This window comes from Pantherophis guttatus, chromosome 1 (assembly GCF_059756535.1).
Source record: "Pantherophis guttatus breed Tessera chromosome 1, ASM5975653v1, whole genome shotgun sequence".
In the NCBI taxonomy this organism is placed as follows: Eukaryota; Metazoa; Chordata; class Lepidosauria; order Squamata; family Colubridae; genus Pantherophis; species Pantherophis guttatus.
In genome coordinates this window covers 326,223,125-326,239,112 of record NC_142063.1, presented here as the reverse complement: position 1 = coordinate 326,239,112, position 15,988 = coordinate 326,223,125, and the positions used below count along the sequence as shown (strand labels likewise).

General features: G+C 42.1%; 1 protein-coding gene across 1 annotated transcript in view; it reads left to right on the top strand.

Annotated features, from left to right (window-relative positions):
* The first annotated feature begins 6,957 nt into the window (after positions 1-6,957).
* LOC117667550 (eosinophil peroxidase-like) overlaps positions 6,958-15,988 on the top strand; it is a 38,404-nt gene continuing 29,373 nt past the window's right edge. The window contains exons 1-2 of the mRNA XM_034420992.3: positions 6,958-7,210; positions 11,350-11,427. Coding sequence (XP_034276883.1) covers positions 11,352-11,427 — 76 coding nt within the window. The 5' untranslated portion in view covers positions 6,958-7,210; positions 11,350-11,351. The remainder of the gene's footprint in view (positions 7,211-11,349; positions 11,428-15,988) is intronic.

Here is a 15,988-nt window from a genome sequence, read left to right as displayed (position 1 = left end):
TGATTGTTGGAAGAAATCATTAGGGCAAAGAACTGGTTGTTAAATTACTTGAATCCCACCACTGGTTGTAAGTCAAGGACTACCTGTATAAAGTTGATTTAGTTGATCAAGATCAAAATAGATATGCCGTTGTCCCTGCTAATCCTTAATGGACTTTTGCTGATGAGGATTGAACAATAAGGCTTTACGGATTTGTTTGTAAATAAGGGAGGGGATTTTGGAAGAAGAGATCATTTCTTGTATTTTAAAAAGTGATAAATTGCTGAAATTGTTCATACCTGATGTGAAGAAGGGAGAAATAATTTCTTTATATGTTTCTTTTCTTTACTACATTCTTATTTTTTCTTCTTCTATTTTTCTTCTTATTTTTTTCCCCTATCTGTGCTATTTGTTGTTGCTGTTTTTTTGTATTTGTAGTTTGTATTAGTTTTTATCTTTTCGATTGTAATTTTTAATAAGCCCGTTTTTCCAGATCAAAAACTGAGGTCCATCTAAGAGATTCTCCAGAAAACACTTGGCTCAGCATAGGTGGCTGGAAATTTATAAATGTTTAATTTTCAGAACAAGGCCTAATATTTACTTAGTGGTAAATATGTTATCAGGCTAATTGTTCTTGGATTTCAAACTATTTTATTTGCTCATATATTGCAGAACCTCTCCTTTTGTTGAGTCCTTTGATCAATAAAAGTAATCTTCTTGCTAAATTAATAGAAGAGCAATCTAATAAAAAAAATCACATTGGGCTTTGAACTGGATCCTTCAAAAAATAGAAAAGCAGAAGATTATTGTCTAAACCAGGGGTCAGCAACCTGCGACTCAAGAGCCACACGCGGCTCTTTGGGCCCTCTGCTGTGGCTCCCTGTCAGGTGATCCCACCGCTGGCTGGCTCCGCCCCTCGCCTCCCCTGCCAGTCACTCCTTGCCTTGCCTGAGAAGGTAAGGGCGACAGCGGGAGATGGAAAAGCAGCCAGGGCAGAGATAGAGAGATACAGAGAGAGGGGGGGAGAGAGAGACATAGAGAGATACAGAGCAAGAGGGAGAGAGTGGGGAGAGAAGGAGGGAGGGAGGGAGGGGAGAGAGAGATATGTCAAAAGGATTTTGTGGTTCCCGGTGTTTTCTAACAACTGGTTCTTTGCCCTAATGATCAGCTGGGTAGGCGTGGCTGGGGGGGGTCATGTGACTGGTGGAAGTGAGTGACATTGAGTTGGCCACGCCCACCCAGGATTTGTAGCTCCCAGTGTTTTCTTTTCTCTGGGAAATGGGTCCAAATGGCTCTTTGAGTATTTAAGGTTGCAGACCCCTGATCTAAACTGAGGTCTTGCTAATCACACAAGCAAATTAAATAACTATATAGAACCACAACATAGTTATATATTATCATGAGTGTCACCCCAGCAGTGCATAAAGTAATAAAATATCTATAATTAACCTGGAACTACTTGGATTCTTGCCTGGGACCTTTGACTGATTTGCATATTTGGCCATCAGATTTCTGGAAGATCACTTTTTTCATTACTCCGCCCTAAAACTGCACTGGTAGGTCCATTGGGGAAACTCAGCAAACATAGATATAAACTTCCTTCTCAGCAGTGGTGGCAATTCTAGGGTCAAATGTTAACTTTTGATTCAGAATAGAATTCAACAATTGAGTAAAGATTTTGATTGAGCAAAAATAATAGATAAATGCCAATTTTGGCATTAAAAAACCTCAAATTACCCTGTTTCCCTGAAAATAGGACCCAACCATAAAATAAGTCCTACCATGATTTTTCAGGATGCTCGTAATATAAGCCGTACTCCCAAAATAAGTCCCAGTTAAGATTGTCAGTCACATGGGTGCATTTAGTATCGTATTTCTCCCAAAATAAGACCTAACTAGAAAATAAGCCCTAATGCATCTTTTGGAGCAAAAATTAATATAAGACCCGGTCTTATTTTCGGGGAAGCATGGTATTTAAAATTCAGGAGAGCTTGTTGCTCGAGGGATGGAGCAGAGACATTATCTGTGGGCTTCACTGTGGCATTCACTGTGGGCTTACTATTAGAATAATGTTTAGAAATGAAAGGGAAACAGACATGTCTAAAAAAACATTAACCTGTAATATAGAAACCTCACAGGTGCGATTGAATGGTTCAGGTATCAGATTTTGCATGGGAAAACCCAGCTTCAAATCTCCGTTCAACCAGGAAGCACGCTAGATAACTTAAGGTTAGTTTGTTTTGGCTCAATCAGCTCAAGTTTCTTTTTGTAGGGGCAAAATGAAACGATAACTGACATGCAGGGGCCCTTGGTGCTTTCTAAGCCTGGTAGTTTTCTTGCAGATATTTCCTTACCCAAACTAGGTAACAGCATCAGTGAAAGTAGGGAATCGTTGCTTCCTACAAGCACTGATGATGTTACCTACTTTGGGCAATGAAATGTCTCCAAGAAAACAACCCAGTTCAGAAAGCACCAGTTCCCTTTATTTCAGTTCTGAGCTACGAATATTCTCCTCTGTATCTGACATATGTCATCTTGAGGTCCCTGAGAAAATATGGAATATAAATTTAGTTTGGGAAAAAAGACTGAAGGAATACATGATAGCCATATTCAGCTACATTAAAGGAAGGTGTAGAGTAGATAGTCAGCAGCAATTTTCCATGGGCTAAGTAACTAGGACCAAAAATACTACGTATAATTTGCAGCTACCATCATTTCATTTAAAAATAAGGAAAAACTCTCCATCAGTAAATAAGATCTATCCCACAGTGGAACAATCTACCTGTGCAGGTGGGTGGGGTTCTTCAACTTTGATCATTCTTAAGAAGCTAGACACCACCTCTCCCTGATATTTTACTTGGTTTTCCTACACAGAGGTTGGATTAGATATTGTGCTCTCTTACAACCATATACTTCTAGGATTCTACAGTAAATAAAAAAATGCTTGCATTGATAGGGTGACTACAGCCCAGTGTGTTTGCAGATCTCCCACTGCCTTGAAAAAGACAAAACTGATATGATTAGGAACATCCCATAATAGTTGTGGGAGACGGGAGGGGAGCAGAGTACAAGCTTAGTTTACAGTTTGCCTTTTCAAAGAGGCTGTGACTTCTTCTTCTTCTTGTGCCATATCCATCATTGGATGTTGACAATCATGTTGGCGATCCTATTTTTATCAACAGCCACATGAAAAAGTGCTGCTGAGTTTTGTCCAAACCAGTCCCTTAGATTTTGAAGCCATGATGTTCTTCTTCTGCCTGGACCTCATTTGCCTTCAATCTTTCCCTGGAGGATTAAGTGAAGTATGGCGTATTTTTCCGGGTGTCGTATCACATGTCGAAAATATTCAAACTTTTGCTTTTTAATGGTTTTGATGATTTCCCTTTGCTTTCCCAGGTGGCTTATCACCTCCTCATTTCTGGTCCTCATCCCTTTTGTGACTGGGCATCTCCAATGTTGCATCCACTATCTTGGGAATTAATACATACCTTCAAATGGTTCCCATTTCAGAAAATTTACTTAACATTCTACAGGAGTCCATCAGTCCAAAAATGGTTAGCCACTTGATAGAGTACCATATTTTCTGGCGTATAAAACGACTGGGCGTATAAGACGATCCCCGACTTATATATAGGGTTTAGGCTACACTCGCCATATAAGACTACCCCTCTTCCAACGCACACCAAATAAAAATTAAAAAACATCAACTGGCTCACCCACAATGTAAAAGCAGCTGTGCTAGACCCAAAATGGCCCCTGCAACAAGCAGGAACCTCACACAGCCACAAAAAGCCCAAAAAAACAACTTTCACACTTTACACACACACAACACTACTGGCTCACCCACAACGTAAAAGCAGCTGTGCTAGACCCAAAATGGTGCCTGCAACAAGCAGGAACCTCATACAGCCACAAAAAGCCCAAAAAAACAACTTTCACACTTTACACACACACAACACAACTGGCTCACCCACAATGTAAAAGCAGCTGTGCTAGACCCAAAAATGGCCCCTGCAACAAGCAGAAACCTCACACAGACACAAAAAGCCCAAAACCCCAACTTTCACACTTTACACACACAAAATTCCACATACAGCTTTGTGAGATTTTGTGTATTTGTGTAGTTAAAGTGAAACACTACAGAAACACACTAAATCTCAGAAAGCTGCACAAATATTATTTTATTTTATTTTTATTTTTATATGAAAGCTAAATTTAAAACTTCCTAAACTTTAAATGGCTAGGTCTAAAAAAAGAACAACTAAAAAAAACCCCAATTAACTATTTTTTTAAAGCTCCCAAAGGGGAAAAAAACTTACCCAATAGAACAGGGGTCTCCAACCTTGGCAACTTTAAGACTTGTAGACTTCAACTCCCAGAATTCCTCAGCCAGCTTTGCTTTGCTGGCTGAGGAATTCTGGGAGTTGAAGTCCACAACTCCCTGCCTGCTTGATTGCAGGCAGGGAGTTGCTTGCTGATGGAATGGATTGCAGGCAAGCAAAGCAAGGCAAGGCAAGCAGCTAAGGTAAGCAAGCTGGAGGGGGAAAACTTTTTTCCTTTTACATGGCTCTGGCGATCCAAGATGAGTTGCCTGATTAGCAGGCAACTCAGCTGGGATCGTCAGAGCTTGGATTGCCAGAGCCATGTAAAAGAAAAAAAGTTTTTTCCTTTTAAATGGCTCTGGCGATCCCAGCTGAGTTGCCTGATTAGCAGGCAACTCAGCTGGGATGGTCAGAGCTTGGCTCATCAGAGCCTTTCGGGCTGGTCTGCCTGGTTACAGGAGAACGACACCCGGCGTATAAGATGACCCCTGACTTTTGAGAAGATTTTCATGTGTTAAAAAGTCGTCTTATACGCCGGACAATACGGTACCTATCCTGCCAGAGGAAAATGTAAGATTTACTTGCCGAGATCTTCATGCAGCAGGCAGGAAAAAAAATTGTTTTTGATCAATCACTAACAATTGGCTGTATTTACACAACTCACTTTACCTGCTGACTGAATTCACATGGCTACTGAATTAACTCATTTTCTGAATTGGCCTAGGACAGTGTTGACAAACCTTTTCAGCATCGAGTGCCAAAATGGGGGGAGTGCGCGTGTGTGCACGCATGCCGGAAACCGGAGGAGCAGCAGCCCCGGAAGAGCAGGTGCGCATTTGCTCACTGGGAAGATGATCTTCCGGTTTCTGGCACACATGCGTGCGCAAATACCAACTGGTCCGGAAACTGGAAGATCATCTTCCTGGCATGCACATGCGCACTGGGCAGCTGCTCTTCTGGTTTCTGGTGCTCCCATGCGTGTGAAGACCAGCTAGTTGGTGTGCCGCAACCCAGAAGAGCAACCCATCATGGGCCTAGGACATTGAAATATAAATTAACTTCAAAGGCTGAGTTTCCACAACCCACCAAGTCACAAAACTGTCCTAAAACAAAATTAAATGGTGTAATCAAAGGTACCCCGATAATGCTGAACACCACCCCTTATCCCCAAAAGGCAACAAATAGCTCATTAGATGAAGCATTTAAGCAAGTAGAAGCAATGCTGGGCTTTTATCTGCCTTTTGCATACAGTATCCCTACAAGGCTTTCGTGGTTATAAGGTTGAGGTTTAAAGAGCTTGCAGACACTTTCTGAAATATCGTTCATAATCTAATTTGCAAATGCTCAGATGGCCATTAGAGGGCAACAGAGATGTACAAGAAATCCTAGGTTTCTACCACCATTGAGTGGTCATCCAGAGTTTTGCAGCCTGCAAATGATAATTCTAACTGAGAGCGATGTGTATCTTTATTGTGTAACAATTTAAATAGCCTTCAGGAAAAAAATGCCTTGTTTCTATCTTAATCTACAAGGTATTGGGGAGTGCTATGTGCATAAACATCTATATTTACATATTTATTTGTTTTCTACCATGATTTTGTATATATGGCATATATTTTTCTCCTATTTTCTCTAGGTCAGCGACCAAGGAAAATTGGCTGAGGCTGAGACAGATTGGCCCAAAGTCACCCAACTTTTTCCATACAAAAGGAAGACTAAAATTGACAGTCTCCCACTTTATAGTCCAAACTGGTGCTCTTTCTATTTCTCTGTCATCTATCGATCTATCCCATTTCCTTTGGCCATGTCGTGCAGGGCAATTCACTGGATAAAGCAATTATGTTTGGAAAAGTTAGCAGTAAAAGGAAAACAGGCCATCAAAGAACACAGTGGCTGGACATCATCAAAATTGACACAGCCAGAGCAGAAAAAAACTCAAAGAAATAGTGCAAGATCAGAAGATGTGGAGAGACCTTGGCCATAGAATCACCAAGAGTTGGGCTCAACTGAATGGATAACATCTATCTATCTATCTATCTATCTATCTATCTATCTATCTATCTATCTATCTATCTATCTATCTATCTATCTCTATCATCTATCTATCTATCTATCTATCTATCTGTCTATCTATCTATCTATCTATCATCTAATTTGAAAATCAAAGAGAAGGGCATATCAGCTGCCTCAGTTGAGAGTTTAAGACGTTTTCTGGCCATGATAATTGGACAGAAGGATTCCATCTGCTTTGGTATTGTTATTATGGTCTTTTCAGTAAATCTTATGTACTTATGTACCAGCATGAAGTCACATAGTTCTGTTACCTTCTCACCGAAGTGGCACCCATTTTTCCACTTGCATGTGCATGCTTTCGAACTGCTAGGTTGGCAGGAAGTAGGGTGAAAACGGGAGCTCACGCCATTTTGCGGTGCTTTGGTTTTGAACCTGGGCAGTGAGTTTTCCAGCTCAGTGGTCTTAACCACTGAGCCATCATGCCACCTCTTCTGTTTCAAAATTCCTCCAGTCCTTTATGATTCCCCAGAAATTGCCATTCTTTTGCTTTTCTGAGAAGTTAGTCTAAAACTCCTCCCATACTGCACAAACATTAATCTGCAGGAAATGATGTGGGTTATAGTCCAAAATCATTGGCAAGCACAGTGTTAGTTAATGAAGTCAGATTTTTTTTTCGGTAATCTGAATTAATGTTTCTGTTTCAAGAACAAGGAAGTGGGCTTTCTATGTTTCATCTTATGCCACAAGATATTTTCTCTTGGCCCAAATCAAACAAAGTTTTTTTTTTAAAGTCCTATCTTATTCATTCATGTCCACACCTATTGATCCAAGGAGTATAAAAGCTTAGATCATTTAGCAAAACAGGGTGGAGAATCATCTGAAGAAGAACAGAGCAGGTGAGGATTGTCCTCCTTAGCACTTACCTTGTGGCTGATGGGAAGGCGATGGATTTGCCAATGAGAAACTGATCTCCCTTTCTTTTTCTAGTTGATTGTTGATCTTGATCTCTCCTTTCTCTTTCCAGTTGATTGTTGATCTGCTTCTCAATAGCATTTTGGGTTCTTTATGGAGTTAGGAAAGTGAAAAATGATATTTGAACAGAGCAGAATATCAGAGTTGGAAGATCTTAGAGGTCTTCTAGTCCAATCTCCTATTCAACCAGGAGACCCTATTCCATTTCAGACAAATGGTGGTTCAATCTCTTTTAAAAACCTCCAGTGATGGAACATCCACAACTTCTGAAGGCAAGCTCTTCCATTGATTAATTGTTCTGTCAGGAAATTTCTCCTTATTTCTAGGTTGGATCTCTCCTTGATGTATTTCCATCCATTGCTTCAGGTGCTTTGGAGAATAGGTTGACTCCTTCCTTTTTGTGGCAGCCCCTTAGATATTGGAAGACTGCTATCATGTCACCCCTACTGCTTTCGGATCATTTAATCCAGAATGATTAGTGTTAACACCTCAACATCTCCCCAAGGACACTTTGGTTCTCTTAATTTATTTAATTCACCATGTTGGCTCTCCCATTTAGTCCAGAACAATTTAGTTAAACAAGCTAATAAGGTTTGGATTGGGATTTGTTTTTGGAATAATTCTGACATTCAGAGGCAGGATGGGGCATGGCAAACCTGTGGCTGTAATGGTGCCCATAGACTATCTGGGAAAAACTTTTGCTGATGACGTTCTGACTTTCCCCAGAGGTGGTGACCCTTTGAGAGCTGTATGCCACGAAATTTCATTTTAATGTATGCCGATTAATGTACATTCAAAATGACAAATAAAGTTACTCTATTCTCTACCTCCGTGATGGCGAACCTATGGCATGCGTGCCAGAGGTGGCACGCAGCGCCCTCTCTGTGGGCATGCAAATCGTCCCCCCAGTTCAGCTCTGCCACGCATGCGCGGGTGCCTTCCACCGGCCAGTTGGTCTTCGGGTCTCTGCCACACATGCGCAGGGAGTGGGGCATGTGTGGGGAGGGCACACATGCATGCGCAGGGGTGGGGCACGTGCACGGGCACGCACATGCATTGCACGGGCACGCACATGCATTGCATTTTGGGGGTGCGCGCACGTGCCTTGGGCATTCGGTCTGGAAAAGGTTAGCCATCATTGCTCTACCTGATTGAGATTTGACTTTATACAGATAGTATTCTGACTCGGGAGAACAAGGGTGGATAGATGTGAGGCACAGACGGATAGAACTTAAGCCATTTAATCAGTAACAGCAGTATACTAACAGGCAACAGGGAAACTGGCAACAACAACAGAACAGAACAGCTGCTATTTATATAGCAGCTGTCAAACAGGCCGACCAATAGCGGGCGTCCATTTTCCCGCCGGCAGAACTGTCATGCTTCAGCCAATGGGAGGCGTTTCCTTATTACTATGCTCCGGCATGGCAGAATATACAACAGGTAGTCCTCAACTTACAACAGTTCGTTCAGTGAAGTTATAACGGAACTGAAAAAAAGCAACATGGCTATTTTTCACACGACCATTGCAGTACCCTCATGGTCACGTGATTAAAATTCAGATGCTTGGCAACTGACTCATATTTATGACGGTTACAGTATCCCACAGTCATGTGATCCCCTTTTCCAACCTTCTGACAAGCAAAGTCAAGGGGGAAGCCAGATTCACTTCACAACTGTGTTACTGACTTAACAACTGCAGTGATTCACTTAACAACTGCAGCAAGCACTGTCATCAAATAGGGCAAAACTCACTTAACAACTGTCTCGCTTAGCAACAGAAATGTTGGGCTCAATTGTGGTTGTAAGTCGAGGACAACCTGAGCTCAGATTTCTGATCTCTCTATCTCCATATGGTCGACTCTGACTGATAACATCTCTCAAATCTTTCAGGAAGGGAAAATCCCTCTTCCTGACTGTCATCGTTGCCTTGTTTCCCTCTGATCCAGGATAACGAATCCAATGTCTTTCATTTTCAAATGAAGCAAATCCTTCCACTTTAACAGAACTTTCCCATAACCTGGATGTCGTCCAGATATGCGAGGATCATTAAAATCCAAAAATCTAAATCAGTTGGAAGTTCTTGGAACTGGTCCATACATCTGGAAGATCCTAGTTTAAGAAGTCTACAGAGTCTGACCACTGATTCCTTTAAGTGATGCTCAGAGGTCAACAGATAGATATCCTAATCCTGTTAGTTGGGAAATGTTGAACTGCAATTGTTAGAAACTGAACATAGGACTTTTGAAAAATATTCCTTTTCCATGGAGTTTATGTCTTATTATGTAAAAAGTTGACTTGGAGATCCAAAGTGTCAGGAATGCTTCTTGTGGGTGTATTTCTGATGTCCTATTGCTTCCTCTTTAATTGAATATACTATTTAAAATTTAGAATAGATTAGAGCTGGAAGGGACCTTGGAGGTCTTTTAGTCCAGCCCTCTGCTGAAGCAGGAGAACCTATTTCAGATAAGTGACTGTCTAGTCTCTTCTTAAAAATCTCCAGTGATGGAGCGCCCACGATTTCTGAAGGCAAGCTGTTTCACTGGTTAATTGTCCTCATTGTTAGGAAGTTTCTCCTTAATTCCAGGTTGCTTCTCTCCTTGATTAGTTTCTATCCATTGTTTCTTCTCCTGCCCTCTGGTGCTTTGGAGAATAATTTGACCCCCTCTTCCTTCTGGCAGCCCTCAAATACTGCTATCATGTCATCCAGTGGTGGGTTGCTACTGTTTCGCCCCGGATCGTGCGAACTGGTAGCGGTGGCGGGAGGTGCCAGCCACCCACCCACCCACCCAGATGCTTCTGCACAGAAGCGTTTGGCGCACACACAAGCATGCATGCACCCATGAGCAAACTGGTAGCGACAGGTTTTGAACCCTGGCCCTGATGTCACCCCTAATTCTTCTTTTCTTTAGACTAGTCAAACCCAGATCCTGCAGCCGTTCTTCATGTGTTTTAGTCTCCAGGTCTTTGATCATCTTAGTTGCTTTTCTCTGAACTTTTTCCAAAGTCTCAACATCTTTTTTGGAGTATGGTGACAAAAGTTTTTCAGATCATATTCTGCATCTTGGGATAAGTTTATAATAGTCATACACCAATGGCAAATATTGAATTTCTCTCATGGCACGAGATGTGGAAATTATGTCCAAGAAAATCAGGAAACAGAATTAGAACAGGATACTCCAACACTGGAGATTTTAAAGAGGAAATTGGACAACCATTTGTCTGAAATGGTATAGGACAGTGATGGCTAACCTTTTTTCCATTGTGTGCCAAAAGCGGGGGTAGGGCGGGGGGGGTCACGTGCGTGCGTGCCCACACCCATAATTCAATGTGCCCCTCCCCCCGTTCATGTGTGCGCAACCCCCCGTTCTCCCCCCACTTTTGGCATGTGATGGCACAGTGAGCCCGGTAGGCCCGTTTTTTGCCCTCCCCAGGCTCCAAAGGCTTTCTAGGAGCCTGGAGAGGGCAAAAATGACCTTCCACACTCCCCTGGAGACCCTCCGGATGCCGGAAACAGCCCGTTTCCCGACTTCCAGTGGGCCGAAAATCAGTTGGCTGGAGTGTGCATGTGCCCTGGAGCTGAGCTAGGGCAATGCTCGTGTGCCCACAGATATGGCTCCGCGTGGCACCTGTGGCACGCGTGCCATAGGTTCGCCATCACGGGTATAGGATTTCCTGTTTGAGCAGGGGGTTGGACTGGAAGATCTCCAAGGTACCTTCCAACACTGTTATTCTTTTAGAAATTAATCTTAGAAACTACTTTGATTCAAATCTGATTCACCAACAACTGTGAGCTAAAATATAAGCCACCCAGAGTCACTATAACACCTTTGCTTTAAGAAGTTCTAAAGGCTTTGCTTTATGTCCTATAAAGGTTACCCCAGATGCTAATAAACTCATTCAAGCAAAAAATGAAGCCTTAGGAACACTAATTAGTTTGGGACAAGATTAGAAAGTCACGGATAAATTAAAGAACATGCTGAATCTGTGTTTACTTTTGTGGGGTTCCAAAAAATAGCTCCCTAAATTGATCAATTTGTACCTTCTCTCTTTTCTTTTTCAGAGATGGAGAGAACAGTTGCTTTGCTCAGTCTTTTGATAACATTCAACCTCTTGATGGTATCTGAATCTTACGTGAAAGGTAAAAAGCAGGGGTGGGCTTCAAAAATTTTAGCAAGGGGTTCTCTGCCTGGTTGCTGGGAGGGCGTGGCCATGGTGGGCATGGCCTAGTTGGCCTCCTGCATCACAGCAGGGGGGTGGGGGGGCATTTTTGCCCTCCCTGGGCTCCGGAGGCTTTCCTTGAACCTCCGGGAGGGCAAAAACGGCCTCCCTAGGCTCTGGAGGCCCTCTGGAAGCATCCCGAACTTCTGGTAAACCCGTTTTTCACCCTCCCTCAGCCTCCGTGTGCGCCCCGCATTTACCTGCATCCAAAACAGGTCGTGTGGTGTCTCCTGGGAGGGGAGGGGCAGGATGGGTGGGGCCAACCAGAAGTGGGATTTGGGATTTCTCTGAACTGCACAGAATCTTAGCTAGAGGTTCTCCCAAACACCTGCAAACCCCCAGCAGCACACCCCTGATTATAAGTCTTGTTTTGCTTCCTGAAACCTTTTCGCCAGCATAATTCTTCCTGGGGGAGAGAAATGCAGCTCTTAATGGCCTCTTGAGGTATTTATAAACAAGACAGAAATGAAGATCAAGAGCTATTAATGTGAATGATGCAGGAATAGTACAGGGTCAGCTATATGAACACTGAAGGACCCTCTTTGTTCACATTATTATAAGAAAGAAATGTGCTTGTTTAGAGATTACACTAAGTCAGCTAAATTCCATTCTTGGTAATATATATCTTCTGAGGGGCCTAGCTGTCAAGGATGCAAGGACATCCATATGAAACAAAAAAGTTACTTATTATTCAAAGCAGCCATGAATCTACACCTCAGCAAACACAGAACTGAGGAAGGTTGTTTAGCTAAAATAATCTTATGAACTAGAAAATAAAGAAGGAATTTAGTAATTAGAAAGTGTCAATTATAATGTAACAAATGTATGTTAACCATATATGGAAAACTGCTGTGCTCACAAAATCCTTTGTCTCGGATATGTATAAAAGCAGTTGTATTAGAGCTCTTCTTGGTTCAGAATTGCAGATACAAATCTGATTCTGAAACTGCGCAATAAACTGTCTCTGGCTGACCAGGAATGTTGTTTGGTCCCATCATTCCATAACACTATTAGCCTTGATTAACCTTGGTTATTAATTTAGTTTAGTTTACTTTATTGTCATTGCACCTCGTACAACAAAATTAAATGCCATCTTCAGTGTACATTATAAAAATAAAACACAAACACACATCCTTCACATTCTATACAATTGAACTGAAAACCCGATATTGCATTAATATTGCACTATAGAGTAGAATTCAATATAGTTACCCACCCTGGGATACAAGCTGTTTTTCAGCCTATTTGTCCTTGCTTTTATTGTCCTGTACCGTCTGCCAGATGGTAATAGTTCAAAAAAAGGGGTGCCCAGAATGAGATGGATCTTTAGGAATGTTTCGAACTTTCTTAAGGCAGCGGGAGCTATAAAGCTCTTCCAAAGAGGGGAGAGGGCAACCAATGATCCTCTGAGCAATGATGTAAACCCTCTGGAGCGCTGTCCTATTTGCCACAGTGCAATTGGCAACCCATACACAGGTGCAGTAAGTTAATCTTGGTGGCCATCTGTTGAGAGACTAGAGAGCTTGCTTGTGCACTTGGTTAGCCAGGGAGAGAACCGACTGCTGGACTAGATGGGCCAGGGGCTGATCCATCAGGACACAGCTTGTGTTAAATGGTGGGATTCAAGAAATGAACAAGGGATTTTCTTTAAAAAAATTATTTATGGGGCACGGATAGGGCTAACAGATTCTTCCAAGGAAGGTGATGTCAAAAGTACAGGGAGTCCTTGACTTATAACTATTCATTTAGAATGACTGTTCAAAGTTACAGCAGCACTAAAAAAAATGACTTATGACCAGTTTTTATACTTATGACTATTGCAGCATCCCCATGGTTACATGATCAAAATTCAGGAACTTGGCAACTGGCATGGCTTTATGAGAGTTGCACTGTCCTGAGGTCACGTGATTACCATTTGTAACCTTCCCAGCCAGCTTCCGACCAGTAAAGTGAAGGGGGAAACCAACTCCCTTAATGACTGCATGATTTGCTTAACAACGGTGCCAAAAAAGGTCACAGAATGAGGTGCACCTCGCTAAAGAACTGCCTTGCATAGCCATGGAAATTTGGGCTCAATTGTAGTCATAAATGGAGGATTACCTGTAGTGGCGTTGCTGCTCCAGAGGGTCCTGGATGAAATGAATTACCAAGGTAGTCCTCAGTTTAACAACCTCAATTGAGTCTGAAATTTCTGTTACTAAGTGAAACATTTGTTAAGTGAGTTTTGCCCCATTTTACAACCTTTCTTGCCACAATTGTTGAGTGAATCACTGCAGTTGTTAAGTTAGTAACATGGTTGATAAAAGTGAATCTGGCTTCCCCATTGACTTTGTTTGTCAATAATTCGCAAAAGGTGATCAGATGACCCCCGGACACTGCAGCCATCATAAATATGAATCAGTTGCCAAGTGTCTGAATTCTGATCATGTGACAGCCATGTGAAAAATGGTCATAAATCACTTTTTTCAATGCCGTTGTAACTTCAAATGGTCATTAAATGAACTGTTGTAAGTCGAGGACTACCTGTATTTGTTTAATGTTCTTGACACCCATAACAAAAATTACAACAAAAACTGCAAAAAAGTACTTAGTCCTATCTGTACATTGTAGGATATAAAAGTACCATATTTTTTGGCGTATAAGACATACTTCCCCCCACTAAAAGTGGGTGAAAATTTCAGTGCATCTTATAGACCAAATACGGCCCCATTTTTGGGCTCCCGAACCCTTAGCAAGTCGTGTTTTCACCCTTCCTGGCTCCCAGAAGCACTCTGCAGACCAAAAATGGGCACGTTTTTGGTGAAAACAGGACGTGGGGTGGGTGGGTTGGGAGGCCAAAAATAGGCCTGTTTTTGGCCTGCAAAGTGCTTCTGGGGGCTGGGGAGGGTGAAAACGGGACACACGGAGGCCAAAAACTATTTTTTTTTCTCTGGAACTATTATTCCAGAGTGGGTGGGAAGGAAGGAAGGAAGGAAGGAAGGAAGAGATCCCTTTAATTTGCTTTATGCAAAGCTTGGATGGAAGGTTTTGAAGAAGCTTGGGACAGCATCTTACTGAGAGTCGGCATATGTCAAGAACTCACAATTAAAAGACTTTCTTCATTTCATGATCTTTCCTTCATTTCATCCCAAATCTGCCATGAGTGAGGCAGGCTTAATTTATCCTTAATCTACTGCTGTTAAAGTTGCATTCTCTCCCTTAAGCCAGCAGCATTCAGTCTTGCCATGTGAAATCTGTTCGGTTTTGTCATCCTGAAGGAAAAATAGGGTTGATTTCAAGGAGTCCATTGAAACAAGATAGGGAGGTAAACTCCTGCAGCCAGGGGTGAAATTGAGCAAGTTCTAACAGGTTCTGGAGAACCAGTAGCGGAAATTTTGAGTAGTTCGGAGAACTGGCAAATACCACCTGTGGCTGACCCCAGAGTGGGGTGGGAATGGAGATTTTGCAGTATCCTTCTCCTGCCACGTCCACCAAGTCACGCCCACAGAACCGGTAGGGAAAAATTTTGAATTTCACCCCTGCCTGCGGCTAATTAAGAATATTATCAAAAGGCCCAAGAAGGTTCTTTTTTAAATAACCTAGAATCATAACTGTTCCTTTCTAGTGTGCCACTAATAATTTAATTTGAAGATCTGTCATTAAATTGAGCTCATTTTAAAAAAAAATGAAAGGAGAGAGATTTATGGAAAGGGAATATTCTTCTGTATATTCTTAGTTACTATTGGAACTGCTAACACAAGAGAAACCTCCTACAATATGCAGGGCAAGGTCAAAAGTGGCAAAATGAATAGTGCAGTCATATCTTTGTCTTGAGTTGTTTGGCACACATGCAATATGGACACCCCTGATTTAGGGCAGACTGTCATTAATAGTTGAGTCAGTCTTCATTCCCTACTTCTGGCTAGAGAAACTTGATAGTCATTGCTGGTAACAATCATTTTTTGCTACTTCTTATTTATTTATTAAGAAAATTTGTATGGCTGCTCAACTCACAATGACTTGAAGTGGGGTGGGGGCAGGGGTGAAATGCTCCCAGTTCGGACCGGCTCGGGTGAGTAGGTAGTGATGGTGGCAGGCAGTTTGGAGAACCGGTAGCAAAAATCCCTGCCCCCACCCCCATGCCCACCTGAGCCGCGTGATCATCAGAGCCTTTTTTTCCCTTTTAAATGGCTCTGACGAGCCAAGCTCTGACGATCCCAGCTGAGTTGCCTGCCGATCAGGCAACTCAGCTGGGATCGTCAGAGCCTTTTGAAAGCATTTTTTACATGGTTTTACATGTAAAAAATGGTTTTAAAAGTAAAAAAAAAAAAATTGGCCACACCCACCCAGTCACATTACCTCTCCCACCAAGCCACAGCCACAGAACTGGTAGTAACAAATTTTAGATTTCACCCTTGGGTGGGGGCTTATAATGAGTGTTGTTTGCTCATTATTTAATTTCTTATTTTGCTTCTCAGCCAAGAAGATGTTTAGAAATAAGA